Raw genomic sequence first — 17,061 nt, 5'->3', positions numbered from 1 at the left:
CTTCCTAACTCAATAAAGTCTCTTTATTTTATTTATAAACTAAATGATAAACTTATTTGGTGCATGCTTTTGTAAAATTTACACTATTTTACAAAGTTTTGCTCACAGGCAAAGTTCTTTCTGTTACAACCCTTATTTATTTTTTCCTTTTTTTCTTAGTCTTAAATCCTGTTAGAGTTAAAAAAATAAATTTAGTAAGAAATAATTTGAAAAAAATCTTTTTAATGGCTGTGTACATGTGTTTTCATATTTACAACTGTGTTAGTCTGGGTTTTGGGGGTTGTAACATCACAATTCACCTCAAACCTGCTCAGGCAAAAAAAGTGAATTTATTGGCTCATGTAGTGATAAAGTTCAATCTGTGGCTGCTTCAGCTAGACGCAGGGATTTCATTAATCATCCCAGTGTTTTTCGTAACCTGAGTCCCCCCTTTTTTTCCCATTATAAATAAACTTCATTCATGTGGCCAAGACAGAAGGTCATCAAGAGCTTGGGATACCCCCGCCCCTCCCTGTCCAGCTAAGCAGCCCCCATAGAAGGATCTCGATCCTGCTATCAGTATTTTCAGCTCCACTGGTTACCTCTGGTTTGGGTCTTATCTTGTGGCTGGTGCTGGGGCAGAGATTGATGGCACTGTGATAGTAGGAGCAAATGTGACTCCATTTTGTTATATGACTTCATCCTGTAAAATAACCATGCCAAGTAGAAGAGTCATGACTGGAGCAAGATGTTCTTTTCCTTTTGCTATAGAAACCTTTAAGAACATGGAACTACCTAATGGGGTGTTGTTTCTGTAACTAGGGTAACGGGGCTCTGTTTCTGTAACTGGGGTGACTGGGCTAACTGTGATTGGTTAGGCTTCCCTCCGCTTGACTGCACTGTCCTGCTTCTGTAACCTGGCTTGCTTGCATTGGCTAGACCCCCTGAACATCCCTTTTGCGGTTCTCAGGCTTATAAGGAGTGCCCTTGCAATTGTTCGGGACTGATCAGGGGAACAGCTTTATGTTCTGGTCAGCCGCCACCGGTGTGCTTCAATAAAGGCTTGATTTGATTATACGTGAGTGGTCTGGAAGTCAGTTTATGAAACCCTGGGATGAAACTTTAACTATAACATTTGGGGGCTCGCCCTGGATCCATTTCTTCCCTACCCTCACGCCAAATTTGCCTTCAACAACGGGCCTTTGGACCTCGGCCCCGGAGTAGAGGGGAGCTCCTGAGAGATGTTCCTCAGCCTCACTCCGAGGACGACTCCAATCCGTCCTAGGATGCTCTGAAAAGCCTCCTGCCAGCTGTGAGTTCTGGTGAGTCCACTCTTTGGGGGAAAAGGTCAGATTGGACGCAGTCGCTTACACCTTCCCCGGGACAGGACGAGACGTTGTCACTGTCTCCCTGTGAGACCTCATCTGACTGTATCTGGGGCCCACTGGCGGCCTCCCTGGGAGGCCTCATCTGTCTGGTGGCAGGACGAGACATGGTCTCTGCCCCATTAGAGGTCTCCCTGTGTGATCTCAGTGATTGTTGCTTGTCCTGTGTCTGTTTTGCTGTTTGTCATTTCTCCAGCATCCTCTTGCTGTTTGTCATTTGTCCCGTGTCTGTTCACCAGCTGTTTGTCCTGTTCTTCTATCGAGTGTTGTGCGCGGGCCCTTTTCTTGTTCTCATAACCACTCTTCTTTCATCAGGACTCCTTCGATCCACCAACATCAGAGACAAGGAAGTGCTACAGAGATCTCTACCTGGACTCCTTTAACTTGTTTTCTTAACGATTTTCAGGACTTTGTCTGTTGGTTTGTTCTTGTTTGTTCCCTTTGTGTTCTGTGTTAATTTCTACCTCAGTTTGTTTCTAATGGGAAAAAATGGTTAAAATCGTTTTAACTGTGCTCACTACAGCTTACATTAAAATGTAAAGTGCTGCCAACAGGACTAAAAAAATTGTCAAAAGTAAAAAGAGTTTTTAAAAAAGATACGTAATTTTTTTTTTAAAAAGGTGTAAATTACATCTAAACGTATATACAATTAATCATAGACATGTTTGTTAGAGATATCTAATTGGTACAAAGTTAAAATGCTGACTGTTAAATATAATATCAAGTACTCTTAACTCCTTAAATTCCATAAGGTAAAATACTTAAGCAATGTTGGTGTTTTCATAAGTTGGTAAACTAAAAAAGAAATTTAAAATTTGTGTTATTATAAAAAAACAAGGTTACTCTAAATTACAAAGTCCCAACGGTATAATTCTACATACAAGAAGTCAAAAAGTTTCAACTGTATTTTAATTAAAGTACTGTAAATAACAAATATTTCATCTTATTAAAATAGATTAATTTATCTAAATTCAAAAATTTATAAGGGTTATTTCAAAATACAAACCAAAATAGGGTCAATGTATTAAAAATTATTAAAAAGTTCTAAATATAAAAATATATTTAATAAAAAACATTTCCAGGTAAAAAGTCTTTATGTGGTAAAGTATAATTATAATACATCTAAGTTAACAACAAAGGGTCTAATTAAGTAATATAAAGGTCTATAAATAAAAGACAAATATTAAAAGGTTTATATGTAACTAAGTTGGTTATACATGTAACACAAATATTTAAAACTATTCAAGGTTGTTCCCTAAGGACAAATAATAATGTACTGATATATTTATATGTTAAAATGACAAAAACTTCTAAAATATTAACTACATTATGTCTTACTAAGTTTTATCCCCTAAAATAAGTAATCTTAGAGAAATTAAGGTTTGTACATCTGTGGCTAAACAACAACTGTTATTTTAAAGTATTGTCCTACATTACAAAGTCTAGATTTTCCTTTAAAAGCTAACCTTGGTTAATATAAAAACATCAATAAAAGTGTGGTACATTACTCTTCTTTACACATTAAATGTGTTCATATATTTCAGGCATACAAGTCTTTAAGGTAAAAGGTTTAAAGAAACATTTTATCAAGGTGGTGTTCTCCAAACTAAAATTGTCTGTAATAGTAATTTAAACTTTTAAAGATAATAAATTTTATTGGAGATTTATTTATATCAATTGATGTTTTGTAACCAAATCTTTGTTACCTTTTACCCTAAATTTAAAAAGAGAGCCTAATCTATTTAAATATTAATATTATAAAACATTTTGCCACTTTTCCACATGTAAAAAAAATGTTAAGGGCTCTCAGCCTTTCCTTAATTAATGTTTCAGACGTATGTCTTATTGTACTACTAACATTCATACAGAGTCAGGAAACAATATATGTAAACTTTATAAAATGATATCTAAAAAGAGAGACAAAGATCAGCTTTAAAACTAAAACACTTTACCTAAGATTTGTAAAGAGCCCTGCCTTATCTGAGATAAGGCTCTGCCTCCCATCTTACAACATGTCAAAATAACTTCAAAGTAGATCAGATTTCAGTTAATTTAAAGTTATATTCAAAGATTAATTTTATTACAAAAATTACTGTAATCTCAAATAAAAAATATAATGTATAACTCAGCCAAGATTCAAAATAATATATAAGCTAAATATACTTTTTACTATTGTTAATTTCACTTTGTATTTTCATTTTAACTAAAAAAATTGACCACTACACTCAAAACAACCAAGAGACCTTTACTGTGACAATGTCTGATTAGCACAAAAGAGAGAGAGAGAGAAAGAAAAGAGAGGTGGTGGGGAGAGAGGGGGGGGAGGGAGGGAGGAAAGTACAAGAGAGAGAGAGAGAAAGAAGAAAAAAAAAGTGAGAGGGAGAATGAGAGACAGGGCAAGTGAGAGAAAAAGGAGAGAGCAAAAGAGGAGGACCTGGCAGGAGTTTTTATAGCCAAAAATCTAATGGGGTCTCTAGGTCTGCAAACTGCCTTGTTGGTGTATAGTGACTGGATCATAAAGTAGATGCTAAGGTGTCATCTTCTGCCTTCAGGCAGATCTTCAGCATTACGTAAATAAATAAATAAAATAAGGATATTGTGTTATGTAAAAATTAACTGTAAAGTTATTAAGATTAAAGTTAAAGCCCAGCATTCTTACTTTAAAACTGGTAAAACTGACTTGCTGTATGTTTAAGGCCAAATTTAAATATTAAGGTTAAAATAAAGGGGCCAAAGAAACCAATATTTGGCTCTTGCCCTCTAAGTCAGCCTGAATCCAGGATAGGGAAAAAGTTTTGCAACTCCAGGCCACATAACCTCCCAATAAGGGAGATTAATGAGACCACTGGAGAACAGAAAGCCAATGAGTGTACATGCTGCAAAAGAGGAGGGTCATTTAAAAAGGAGACATGCCTGATGCTTCCAAGGGAAGCCATATGGTCAGCAAGACCTTGACCCATCCTAATGCAGATGACACTAACAGAGTTAAAATGCTACTCACACGTTCCCGAAGAATGTCCTCCAAGGAAACTCAGCTGACTCTTACCAATAGATAGAAACAAGGTCAGTTTGACCAACTTGGTCTTAAACACCTAGCAAAAACAGTTAAAACCAAAGCACAGCCATTCCTGGACATTAAAAACAAAAACAAACAAAAAAACCCAGTTATTTTAATGTAACTTAAAATGTACACTAGTGTTAGCATCCCCCAAAATAAGTAAGACTGGAGATAACAGAAGAAAAATTCTTAGGCAAAAATGCCTGATAACTACCAGTAAATGCCAGAAGTTTCTATTCCGTTTAAGGCCTACAGATCTTCCTAACTTCCTACATAGGTAGGTGTAATCAATGTTTATTAATATAATTATCTAGCCCTAAGTAACAAAAGGATCTTTACTGAACACAGAGGTCGTGCCAAAAAGGTATTTTTACAAAAACCAGATGGCATTAACTAATTTAACTAAATGTTGTGTCTATATTCCTGATAATTCTGACAATGTTAGAGATTTATGTTCCCTAAAAAAGTGCCTTATTAGGCTTTGTTAGGCCTTGTTATTGGGACATTTTCTCAGGTCTTCTGCCTCCTGGTAAACAATTATTAATTTCTGTCATTTTCATGATATTCATGGACAGGTTCCAATGCTAAAACTGCTATTTTGTATTAATCTTACTTCAGTACTCATGTCTTTTTGTTTCTCTCATAGAAGTGCCCACCCCAGGTGAATTTACATCCTGTTCCTCCTGAGCCAAATTTTTACCATGGACTCCTTGACCCACTCAGTTTCTAAAAAGGGACTCCAAACTGCTTGCCCACTGCATATCGCCCCCTTTCAGCTGGAAATAGCAAGAACGGTCATCGCCCTTTTTCCTTACGGCAGTTGGAGGTCCCCAATATTAGAAGAAAAATTATGGTCAATGTAGATGTTCGCCAACATGTCTAGCTCAGGAAGATGTACCTGGAAACTGCTCCCAAGATCACCCTGGGTGATCTCCCAGAAAGAGACACTTGCTTCCACAACCCAACTTATAAGTGGAAAAAAATTGTGCTTCCCAGGTCCCACTTTGAACTTTTTGACTAAATCTCCAAATTGTCAATAACTCTGAACTATGTAACCTACTATTTTGATGGAGTAAAGGGAAAAGAACACCTGGACTTATTAAAAGGCCAGGGTCCACTGATTTATCAACATAGACGGGCTGCCTCCATTTTAGTTCCCCTCCTAACTGGTTTGGAAATAGCTGGATCTACTGCTTTAGGAACTGCAGGTCTTATCACAAGCTCTAAAAAATTTAAGTCCCTCAGCCATCAAATAAATATAGATTTAGGAAAACTAGAAAGGTCAATCTCCAAACTAGAGGTTTCTCTAGACTCTTTGATAGAAATAGTCTTACAAAAAGATGAGGTCTAGATGGTCTCTTTCTGAAACAAGGAGGACTTTGTATGGCCCCAGGAGAAACTTGTTTCTCTGCAAACCATTCTGGGATAATAAAGAACAGTTTGGCACTTGTGAAAAACAGGTTAAATAAAAAAGATGAAACACTAAAAACTTCAGGCAACTGGTTCCAAAACCTATTCCATGGTCCCCTTGGTTGACTACCATTATTTCAGCCATAGTTGGGCCCCTAGTCCTTCACCTGATTGGTATTACTGTAGGATCCTGCCTCTTAAAAACCCTCCAAAACCATATACACAAAAGAATGTAGATAGGATAGGACTTATGGTCTTATGAGCCCAGTATAGACACAGAAGGATAAAACAAAAACTGAGGCCTAATGATGTGCAAGATTGACATCAAACCTACTAAAACCAGTGGGGAATGTGATAGTAGGAGCAAATGTGACTCCATTTTGTTTTATGACTTCATCCTGTAAAACAACCATGCCAAGTAGAAGAGTCATGACTGGAGCAAGATGTTCTTTTCCTTTTGCTATAGAAACCTTTAAGAACATGGAACTACCTAATGGGGTATTGTTTCTGTAACTAGGGTAACAGGGCTGTTTCTGTAACTGGGGTGACTGGGCTAACTGTGATTGGTTAGGCTTCCCTCTTGACTGCACTGTCCCGCTTCTATAACCTGGCTTGCTTGCATTGGTTAGACCCCCTGAACATCCCTTTTGCGGTTTTCAGGTTTATAAGGAGCACCCTTGCAATTGTTCGGGGCTGATCAGGGGAACAGCTTTATGTTCTGGTCAGCCGCCATTGGTGTGTTTCAATAAAGGCTTGATTCCATTATACGTGAGTGGTCTGGAAGTCAGTTTATGAAACCCTGGGACGAAGCTTTAACTATAACAGCACCACCTAGAACATGTGGAATAATCAGGGCTCTACAGAAAAGGGGTGAAGTTGCCTCTGGAATAAGGGTTGGCAAACTTTTCTGTAATGGACCAGATAGTAATTTTTTTGAGGGGGCTTTATGGGGTACAAAACATCTTTGCTGTCTATTCCTTTCCTAAGCTTTCTCATTTCTGTACTGAGGAATAAGTGCTGAGAGTTGAATCAAAACTGAACAAAAAAGGACAGTAGGGATAAAGGAAAGAGAGGAAGAAGAAAAACAGGCAAGGATGGCAAGAGCATGTTTTAGAAAGTATGAAGGCCACATTTCTAATTACAAAGCAATAAAACTGAAGGCGCCCTAGAAAGGTGAAGTTGGAAAAAAAGAGAAAAAAAATCCTTCAGTGAGAGCCATAAGAAGACATGCTCACAGAAGAGATGGAAACCACAACCTAATATTTTAAGGCAACTAAAATAAAGCAAGAAAATGAAAAAAAGCAATATCAAAAAAGCAACACAAATCAAAGGTGGAAGAAATCAGAAATGAGGTATTTGAAAAACAGGAATATTTGTAAATATAGGTAACAGAGAATTACCTCAGAAAAGAATTAGAAATTTAAAAAATCATTTCAGAAACTAAGGTTAAATTATCTATAATAAAAGAACAAATAAATATATTATCTTTTTTTTTTTTTTTTTGCATGCTGGGGATTAAACCCCAGGCTCTATCACAAAGTTTTACTCCAGCCCATATATTCATTTTTTCTCAAAACTAAGACAGCTTTATTGTGATTTATTATAAAAGTAAAACATATTACCATAAAAATTAAAGCAACATAAAGTATAAAGGAATAGAAATATCACCGGAATATAAATATCACCAGAATATAAATACCATCGCACAGAGATATTATTAATATTGTTAATATTTTGGAAAACGACCTCCCCCAGGGAGAAAACTTGACATATTTATTTTAAAAAAAATTTTTAGTTGTAGTTGGACACAATATCTTTAGTTTATTTATTTTTATGTGGAGCTGAGGATTGAACTTAGTACCTCTCACATGCAAGGCACACACTGTACCACTGAGCCAAGACCCAGGACCATATATTAATTTTTTAAAAGGAGATTAAAAGGAGAAAAAATTGAGAAAGAAAAAAAATGAAGAGATCAAATTTGAGATAAAATGAGCTTTAGAAAATATGTAAAGAAGTACAAACATTATGTATAATAAAAGTAATTACAGTTCTTTGAGAATACTTTGTTTTGTAGAATTGACTTTGGAACTATGTAAATATTTTATCTAACTCTAAAGTAAAATAAAATAAAACCAATTCCTGAAAAACAAGACTAAAATTAAACAAGTCAACCTCCCTGTCTATCCACAGAGACAAACCAAAATAGGAAGAAAATTTTCAAACTGCCTGTAAATCACATAATTTGGTTCTGTTCTCTCAGTGTGATAAACCTAAGACAAAAAGAACTATCAATAATTCATATGATTTATCATATTAATCAATATGATTGATTTCTAACAATCATATCATTGTTGCCAGTTTTCAAAGATATCATTGAAAACAAAGACTTTCGACAAAGAAAAAAAGAGATTAAATCAATGAGGTTGATATCAGCAAAGTTAAATAAAAATCTGATAGTAGCATGAATTTGTGGTATATTTTAACACTAAATTTTTTCCAGGATCTAAACTTCTAGAATGGTGGAGAATAGTGATAAAAACTGTCAAAATACCTGTTTTTAAAATTCTAGATTCAAAGGCTTCAAACAATTTGAGGGTATTTATTTGAGAAAAATGACTTGATGTGAATAGCAAGCTTGAGGTGGTTTAACTTGCCTTAATCCTATCCACAACCCCCTTTCCATGGTAGCCTGCAACAGTCTTGTAGCTACCATAGCTGTGAAAACGAGCAGCTTGGCAGGCACTGCAGGAGGGGAAAGGATGTGTTTGATGCTCTCCAAAAATCCATTCCTAGAGCACTGTCACAATTGACCTGTCTGGTCACTGGAAAACTCCATTCTCAGAACATTATTTGACTTAACTGAGAGCTCATACTGTGAACAGCCCAATCTGCAGGAAGTTTGTGGAAATTGATCAACAACTATTTAACAATGCAGCTGCCCAAGGCAGCATTACCAGTTGGGGCTGATACACAACTGACTAAAACTTAAGAAAAACTGGAAAATAAGATTTAAATAAGGGGCTTTGAAAAACTCCAGCAAATTCCATAATCTAGAAGGCCATGCATTTGTTCAGGGCTGTGTGTATGCCTAGGAAAGAACAGAGAAGGCCCTGATCTCTCACCTCTTGGTGACCTTGAGGCTTTGCATAGGTAGGAACAAAGGCAAAGACAGAGTTGTACAAGGTCTGCTGCAGCCACAAAGGTGTCCCTCATCTTAACAAATCCAGCTATGTACTATATATACAGATGTCGAACAAAGTGATAAAGAAAAGTTGAAAAAGGAGTAGGCAAGGAACACCAGGCAGTTACAAATGAAGGGTAAGTAGAAGCAGCATGTTAATTTGAACAAACAAAAAGGATAATCCACTAGATTCACATTTCCCTGATTCAGAAAACTTAAAATTTTAGTAATTAATTAATCATTTGTCTTAGCTCTCCTTTCCCACAGTCTTAAATGGCTGAGATGGCAGTCTGGGTTGTATTGGGCTCTTTGCTTCCTCACCTGGAAAGCTCTCTCCTTGTCTGGAAGCTGCAGGCCATCAGCAGCCTGGGAAGTGGCTTGGGTGGGGCTGATACTTCCCAGCTCTTATTGCCTTTTCCACACAGTCCTGGTCAGCGGCTGAAGGAACTAAAAATAGCTGGAAATGCTGTAGCTGGTCAGTCTCAAGGGGCTGGGTCAGCTGAGGCTCCAGAAAAGGGAATCATGGAGCCTGATAAACAGCTCCCAGAACTGCAAGTGCCTATTTACTGGAAGTCTCTGTGTGATTTTGGCAGCAGAAGAGCCAAAGACACGTCTAGTCACACACTCATACCCACCTGATACTGAGCACGTACCAAAGACAGTAGCTAAGGCCATGAACCCTCCTGGAAAAATAATGTGCTAACTGAATGTCTAGAGGCTGACACACAGGTTTCTTGAGGGACCTCCCTGGAAAAGGTGACTAGAAAACAGATCTGGAGTGAGATGCTGTATGTGGCCAGACATGAACAGGGCAAGAGGAAAGCACTCTTTTTCACCTAGGGTACAATGTGTTCAGGAAGATGAGATGGTGGGATAGAGTCAGACATCCCTGGCTGTAAATCTCCCTTTGTTCCTTACTGTGTGTTCTTAGACTGCTACTTTATTTTTGTGTGCATCAGGCATTTTTTTTTTTTTTTGCACTTATATTATGGCAATGGTGCTGGGCATCGTGGTGCATGCCTGTAATCCTGACTTGGGTGGCTGAGGCAGGAGGATCTCAAGTTCCAGGCCAGTTTTAGCAACTTAGTGAGAACTTATTTCAAAATAAAAAAATATGAAATAACTGTATTTATGTGGAGTGGTCTTTGTGTCTTCTATTCTGTACCATTGGTTTACGTGTCTATTTTGGTGCTAATACCATGCCATTTTTATTACTATAACTTTGTAGTATATTTTAAGATCTGGTATTTGATGCCTCCTGCTTCACTCTTTTTGCTAAGGATTACTTTAGCTATTCTGAGTCTCTTATTTTTCCAAATGAATTTCATGATTGCTTTTTCTAGTTCTATAAAGAATGATGTTGGGATTTTAATTGGAATTGCATTGAATCTGTATAGCGCTTTTGGGTAGTATGGCCATTTTGTCAATATTAATTTTGCCTATACAAAAACATGGGAGGGAGGTCTTTCCATCTTCTAAGGTCTTCTTCAATTTCTTTCTTTAGTGTTCTGTAGTTTTCATTGAGAGGTCTTTCACCTCTTTTGTTAAATCAATTACTAGACAAAGGTGCCAAAAACATACATTGGAGAACAGATAGCCAGCCTCTTCAACAAATGGTGCTGGGAGAATTGGAAATCCATATACAGCAAAATGAAACTAAACCCCTATCTCTCACTATATATAAAACTCAACTCAAAGTGGATGAAGGACCTAGGAATTAGACCAGAGACCCTGTGTTTAATAGAGGAAAAAGTAGGCCCAAATCTTCATCACATAGGATTAGGCCCTGATTTCCTTAACAAGAATCCTAAAGTGCAAGAAATAAAATTAAGAATCAATAAATGGGATCGAATCAAACTAAAAAGCTTCTTCTCAACAAGAGAAACAATGAGGTGAAGAGACAGCCTACACTTTGGGAGAAAATTTTTGCCATATGAATGTCAGATAGAGCACTAATCTCCAGGATATATAAAGAACCCAAAAAACTTAACACCAAAAAACAAAAACAAAAACAAATAACCCAATCAATAAATGGGCTAGGGAGCTAACAGACACTTCTCAGAAGACATACAATTGATCAACAAATATATGAAAAAACATTTAACATCTCTAGTAATTAGAGAAATGCAGATCAAAACTAAGATTTCATCTCATGCCAGTCAGAATGGCAGTCATCAAGAATACAAACAGCAATAAGTGTTGGTGAGGATATAGGGGAAAATGTATACTCATATATTGCTGGTGGGAGTGGAAATTGGTGCAACCACTCTGGAAAGCAGTATGAAGATTCCTTAGAAAACTTGGAATGGAATCACCATTTGACCCACTCCTTGGTCTATACCCAAAGGACTTCAAATAAACATATTGCAGTGATGTAGCCACATCAATGTTCACAGCAGCACAATTCACAATAGCCAAACTGTGGAACCAACCTAGATACCCTTCAATAGATGAATGGATAAAGAAACTGTGGTATATATACACAATGGAATATTACTCAATATTAAAAGAAATAAAATTATGGCATTTGCAGGTAAATGGATGGAGTTAGAGAATATCATGCTAGTGAAGTTAGCCAATTCCAGAAAACCATAGGCCAAATATTCTCTCTGATAAGTGGAGGCTGATCCATAATGGGGGGCGGGCATGGGAAAAATGGAGAAACTTTGATTGAGAAAAGGGGAGGGAGGGGTTAGGAGGGAGCATGGGGGTAGGAAAGATGGTGGAATGAGATGGACATCATTAACCTAGGTAGATGACTGCACATATGGTGTGACGCTATATCATATACAACCAGAGAAATGAAAAGTTGTGCTACAATTGTGTTCAATGAATTAAAATGTATTCTGCTGTCATATATACCTAATGAGAATAAATAAATAAATTAATTTAAAAATTTTAAAAATTTAAAAAATAAAATAAAAATGACTGGGATGTAGCTCAGTCATAGAGTGCCCCAGAGTTCAATCCCTAATAGTACAAAAAAATTAGAATTAAAATATATATATATATATATATATATATATATATATATATATATATATAGTTTTTTTTAGAATAAAATATTTTTAAAAATTGGCTAGGGTGTCTACCCTAGAGTTGCTGAAGGAATTAAGGGTAGAGTGAGGGAGTTCATTTATGTCAAGTGCTCTCGCAGAGAGTTGGTCCCTTCTAATCTTTCTTTAATAGAATATGATGCAGTTAGCAAGCCAGAGAATATTTGCAGGTAAGTGGATGGAGCTAGTTTCTTTTGCTCATCTGGTTATAGTTAAGAGCTCCTAAATTTGGCTTAGGAACCTTTTGAGTTGGGGCTTCCAAGAGATTTTGGGAATATGAGATTGGGGTAGGTGATGCTCTACTGAGTCAGTTGAGGTTAGAGTTTTTCAACTACAGGTGACAACCATTAGTGAGTCAAGAAATCAGTGTTGTGGGGTAAAACTAGCATTAAAAAACAACAAAAAACCCCCAATATAGGCTATAGAACTACACAGAACAGATGCAGCAAAGTAACATAATTGAGAGGACTACCTTGCCAGGTGAAAATGTTTCTTACTGAGGTGTGGTCAAATAAGTAAAAAAGAAGCCAACAAACATTATGGTCTGGAAAACTTGAAATTTTGTTCAGGGCATTCTGACTACACTAGAAGCTCAGGCCTTGTGAAGAGGGCTGCAAGCTACTGCTTGTGGTTTTGGAGATCTTAATGATTTAATTTGACCGTTTCTGGGTATAACAGATGGAAATGCTAGTCTGGAATTCCTCACAGATGCAGATGGCGGAGGAGCACTTAAATGGTTGACTGGTTGCTACTGATCATTTTTTGGCCTTAAAAAGCACTAGCATTTGTCTTGATGAAAGGAGGATGTGGGGGGTGTTGAGTAGAAGTGGGTGGAGAATACATCATGGCTTGACCATTGGGTGGGGAGGGAGCCAAGTGAGGCCTAAGTGAGAATTTTAGGTTGTGAAACTTCCTTTGCTCAACCTGAGATAGCTGAATGTCTACTATGGGCCAGGCCCTACTTTAGGCCCTGCAATACACTTTCAAATAGGTCAGGCATTTTTCCTGTCTCACCAAGAGTATTATCCAGTGGCAGAAACAGATAAGAACTTGCCAAAGAAATAATTTTATTAAATGAGTTAAAAATCTTGCCTATCAAGATTTAAAGTGTCCCTGGGTGTAATATGGCCCTGAAATACACTTTTGAAATAATTGTGGTAAGTATGTTGATTGCTTTGTTCTCTTAATTCAAAACTAGTTGAGAGGAAAAGGAATGAGGCATTTCTTTCTACACACGCACACATGCACACATGCGCACACAGATAAATACACATACTTACACACAATTCAGTTGCTGTTCAGTTCTGGCCTTCAATTTTTTAAGTGGGTCAGTGGCCCTTGATAGCAGAACGCTTTCTCTTCACCCCACTTTAGCAAATGGAAAAACTTATTCCCAGAAGAGTCCTAGACACCCCACTGTGTGGCTTATGTGATCAGCACTTGTGATTTTATCAGAAATGCTGTCATTCCTTGATCATAAAAGTAATACTCACACATTGTAGAAAATATAGATAACACTGAAAAGTATATACCTAGAATTTTAAAAAATGTGTTTATATATATATTTTTAGATGTTGATGTACTTTTATTTTACACATTTATTTATATGTGGTGCTGAGAATCGAACACGGTGCCTCACACATGCTAGGCAAGCGCTCCACCACTAAGCTGCAACCTCAGCCCCTATACCTAGAATTTCTGTGCAAGGAAATTATTGATTGAAGCTTCCTTGCAGGCTTATTATTTTGCATTATCATATATGAAGAGAAGGGATTTGTTAGAACAGCTTAATAAATTTACACTCTGAAAATGATATGAAATATGACTTTTTCCCAGAGCTAAGTCATTCTCCTCTTTGCTCTCTGTAGGAAAAATACAGTGAGTGACCTTTCTTCAGGTAAGATAGAGTGACAAGTTCTATAGACCTCATATGACTTTGGTCATCTTTGCTGTGCCTTGCTAAGCAGGAGAAAGAACACGGATGCAGGATTAGAAAGCGGGTAACTTGGGTTATAAAGATGTAGGGGTGAGTCCTGAATGAGTGTTTGGGTAGTGGTTTACACAGAGTGGTTCTCAACCAGAGATGATAGGTGTTTAAAGATTCTCTGGTGGTGTATGCCGATGACTTACCACCTCTCCACTGCCATTCCACTGGCGTGGGTCAGATTTTCAGGCGTAAATGAATGGCTGTGGTTAAAGAAGTCCACAGGTTAATTCTGATTCTCTCCCTCCCTCCTCCACTGAATGATAAACAAGATCATGCACCTAAACCCTGATAAAAGATACAGAGACAGATGTGAAGAAACATAAAAATTAGAAGCAAGAAGCATCCAAAAAATAATCCACAGCAGACACTATTTCTCAGAATGCATGTTTCCCTGAACTAAACTGTCCTCTGACATTTCTAAATGTGGCTTCCTGTGCATCATGATCATCTGGGGTGAGACTGAGCGAGCTCTTTGCCTGAGGCAATTATTATCCCCAAAGCTGGTAAATGAAGCTACAGCCCCTCATTGGAATGCTCTGTTCCTTGTGAGCACCACACTTGGTGGGCATACTGTACTGGAGACTGATGACGTCAGAAACCTTGAGCAAACAGGTCATCTGATTGAAAGGCACATCGCAGCAGTTATTTTCAGTAAACTACTCCTTTAAAAATATTTTCAACCTTTTGCATCTTATGTTTTAGATACAACTCTTGTAAGTAGCAAATAGATTTAAAATTTTTATCTTTCAACCGGCTTTATGTGTGTAGGGATATATAGGTATGTGTCATTCACAGTGTGCATATAGAATTTGTTTAGTCTTCACTATTGTCTCCCATTTTTCTCATTTGTTTCTTTGAAAAAATGAGCATCTTACCTTTTCCCATTTGAAAGTAACATATTTTATTTCTCTCCTGTTAGCTCAATATACATATACAGATATTTACCACAGTCTAAAATTGATATATAACTTTAATCTCTTCCCAATAGTCTAAAGGCTTTAGGTTAATTTTTTGTAGCATACTGGGGCTTGAACCCAAGGGTAACTTATGACAGAGCCACTCCCCATCCTTTTTCATTTTTTGAGACCAGGGCCTCACTAAATTGCTGAGGCTGTCCTCAAACTTCTGATCCTCCTGCCTCAGCCTCCTATATATATATATGAACATACATATGTATGTGTATGTATGAATAGATAAATAATATAAATAAATAAATTTCAACAGCTGTGTGTTGGCAGGTCTCCTTTTTGGGACATTGCCTTGCCTTCTGGTTTCCATTGTTGTGGTTGAGAATTCAGTGATCTTCCTTACAGTGTAATCTCTTTTTCTCTAGCATTTAGGGTCTTTGTGATTCCTGATTTACAGTTTCACTATTATGTATCTGGGTATATGAGTTTAATTTATTTGCTTGGGATTCTGCCGCAGTCTGGCTGGGCACAATTCAGGAGCCACTTGTCAAAAGAAACTAACTTTATTTTTAGAACCACACAAGATAAACAAAACAGCTCCTCAGGAAAAAACCCTCAGAGCCCAACTGCCACCACCGGCTTCCCACAAGCCACACACCCAACAACCTCTTCCTCCCACAATCCTCCTGCTCTTGAGGCCGATTGGCTGGGTCGCATGGGCGGAGCCAAAAAAGTCCCCCAATGAGCAGCTCCGTGGTCTGAAAGGGCAGGGAAACAGCCCAATGAGCATCACCGCAGAGGAGCCAATCAGCTAGATGTTGCTAGATGTTGCTGGGGCTGCTGTGAGCCAATCATCAGCTGGTAGTCTGAAAGGGCAGGGAAACAGCTCAATGAGCATCTCCACAGAGGAGCCAATCAGCTAGGTGTTGCTGGGGCCGCTGTGAGCCAATCATCAGCTGGCAGTCTGAAAGTTTGCTGGAGCCCCTTCGGCTGTGGCTCTCAACAGGATTCATTGTGCTTGAACTTTCAGATTATTGCTTCTCATTATTCGGGTTAAATCCTGAGCCCTTATTTCTTGAAATACAGCCCCTGCCCCATTTTCTCTTTCTTTTTCAAAAGCTTTCCTGAGACTGATTTTAGGCCTTTTCACTTTCATGTTGCATAACTTCATTTTTTCCATTTGCTTTGTGCCGCATTCTGCACACTTCCTTCTGATCTGTCTCCTAAGTCATCGGTTCCCTTACTGATCATTAATGTCAGTCAGTGTGTTTTATTTCCACAGATTCTTTAAAAAAAATTTTTTTGTAGTTGTAGATGAACAGCATGCCTTTTTTTGGTCTACTTTTATGTGGTGCTGAGGATCAAACCCAGCGCCTCACACATGCAAGGCAAGCGCTCTGCCACTGAGTTACAGCCCCAGCCCTCCACAAATTCTTAATAATCACTTTTTCAAATCGTGTCATTTAAAATATTTCCTATTCCTTGTAAATGTTTTCAAGTTTTATTTGAATTTAAAGAATGTTATTTTGTAGCATTTCAATTTCAGTGTCTTAACCCTATATGAATCTTTTTTCCCCCTATTCTCGCTAATGGTCTTATTTCCTTGTGTGTTTACTTACTTTGGGAGCTGTTCATATTCCTTAGATTATTTTGGGAATTCTGAGACTTATGATGAAAGTATCCTTTCAAGAGAGGGTTTGCTTTAACTTCTATCAGGCACACAGGGAACCCTGCTTGTTTTGTTCATCTAAGTGTATAGGTTAGGTTTTTGTAATATGCAGGACATATGAACTTGAACTGCAAGGACCAGCTTGCGGTGATAATTTGTTAGATTTTTCTTAACTAGCCAGTGCTAGAGCAATTTTTCTTAGGGTTCCCTAAGGAACTGGAGGTAGACTTACTACTGGTTTAAGGATACCCCTTAAAGGAGTGTCTTTCTGTTTAACATGTCTAGTCAGGCCCTAAAAACTGAAGCTCAGTCCCTAGGGTTCAATTCCCAGTACAAAAATAAATAAATAAATAAAAATACTTTAAAAGTGTTTATCTTAAATCTCATTCATTTATTCAACAGACATTTGAATGTCTACTCTGTGC

The 17,061-nt window shown here is 37.5% G+C and overlaps 1 protein-coding gene and 1 long non-coding RNA gene across 2 annotated transcripts in view; both read right to left on the bottom strand.

The window, feature by feature from the left end:
• Positions 1-202: 202 nt before the first annotated feature.
• LOC143404017 (uncharacterized) lies at positions 203-9,432 on the bottom strand. The gene is made up of 2 exons (XR_013091915.2): positions 9,338-9,432; positions 203-1,840 (listed from the first exon to the last, which is right to left on the bottom strand). It is a non-coding gene; the product is annotated as an uncharacterized LOC143404017 (long non-coding RNA).
• A 6,374-nt stretch (positions 9,433-15,806) lies between these two features.
• The window catches only part of Nampt (nicotinamide phosphoribosyltransferase), a 41,875-nt gene continuing 40,620 nt past the window's right edge, over positions 15,807-17,061 (bottom strand). Inside the window, exon 12 of the mRNA XM_077110579.1 lies at positions 15,807-15,833. Within this exon, the coding sequence (XP_076966694.1) occupies positions 15,822-15,833 (12 nt within the window). The 3' untranslated portion in view covers positions 15,807-15,821. The remainder of the gene's footprint in view (positions 15,834-17,061) is intronic.

The sequence above is a fragment of the Callospermophilus lateralis genome, chromosome 1 (genome assembly GCF_048772815.1).
Source record: "Callospermophilus lateralis isolate mCalLat2 chromosome 1, mCalLat2.hap1, whole genome shotgun sequence".
Lineage (NCBI taxonomy): Eukaryota > Metazoa > Chordata > Mammalia > Rodentia > Sciuridae > Callospermophilus > Callospermophilus lateralis.
The sequence above is the reverse complement of the archived record's forward strand: the minus strand, read 5'-3'. Positions and strand labels throughout refer to the sequence as shown.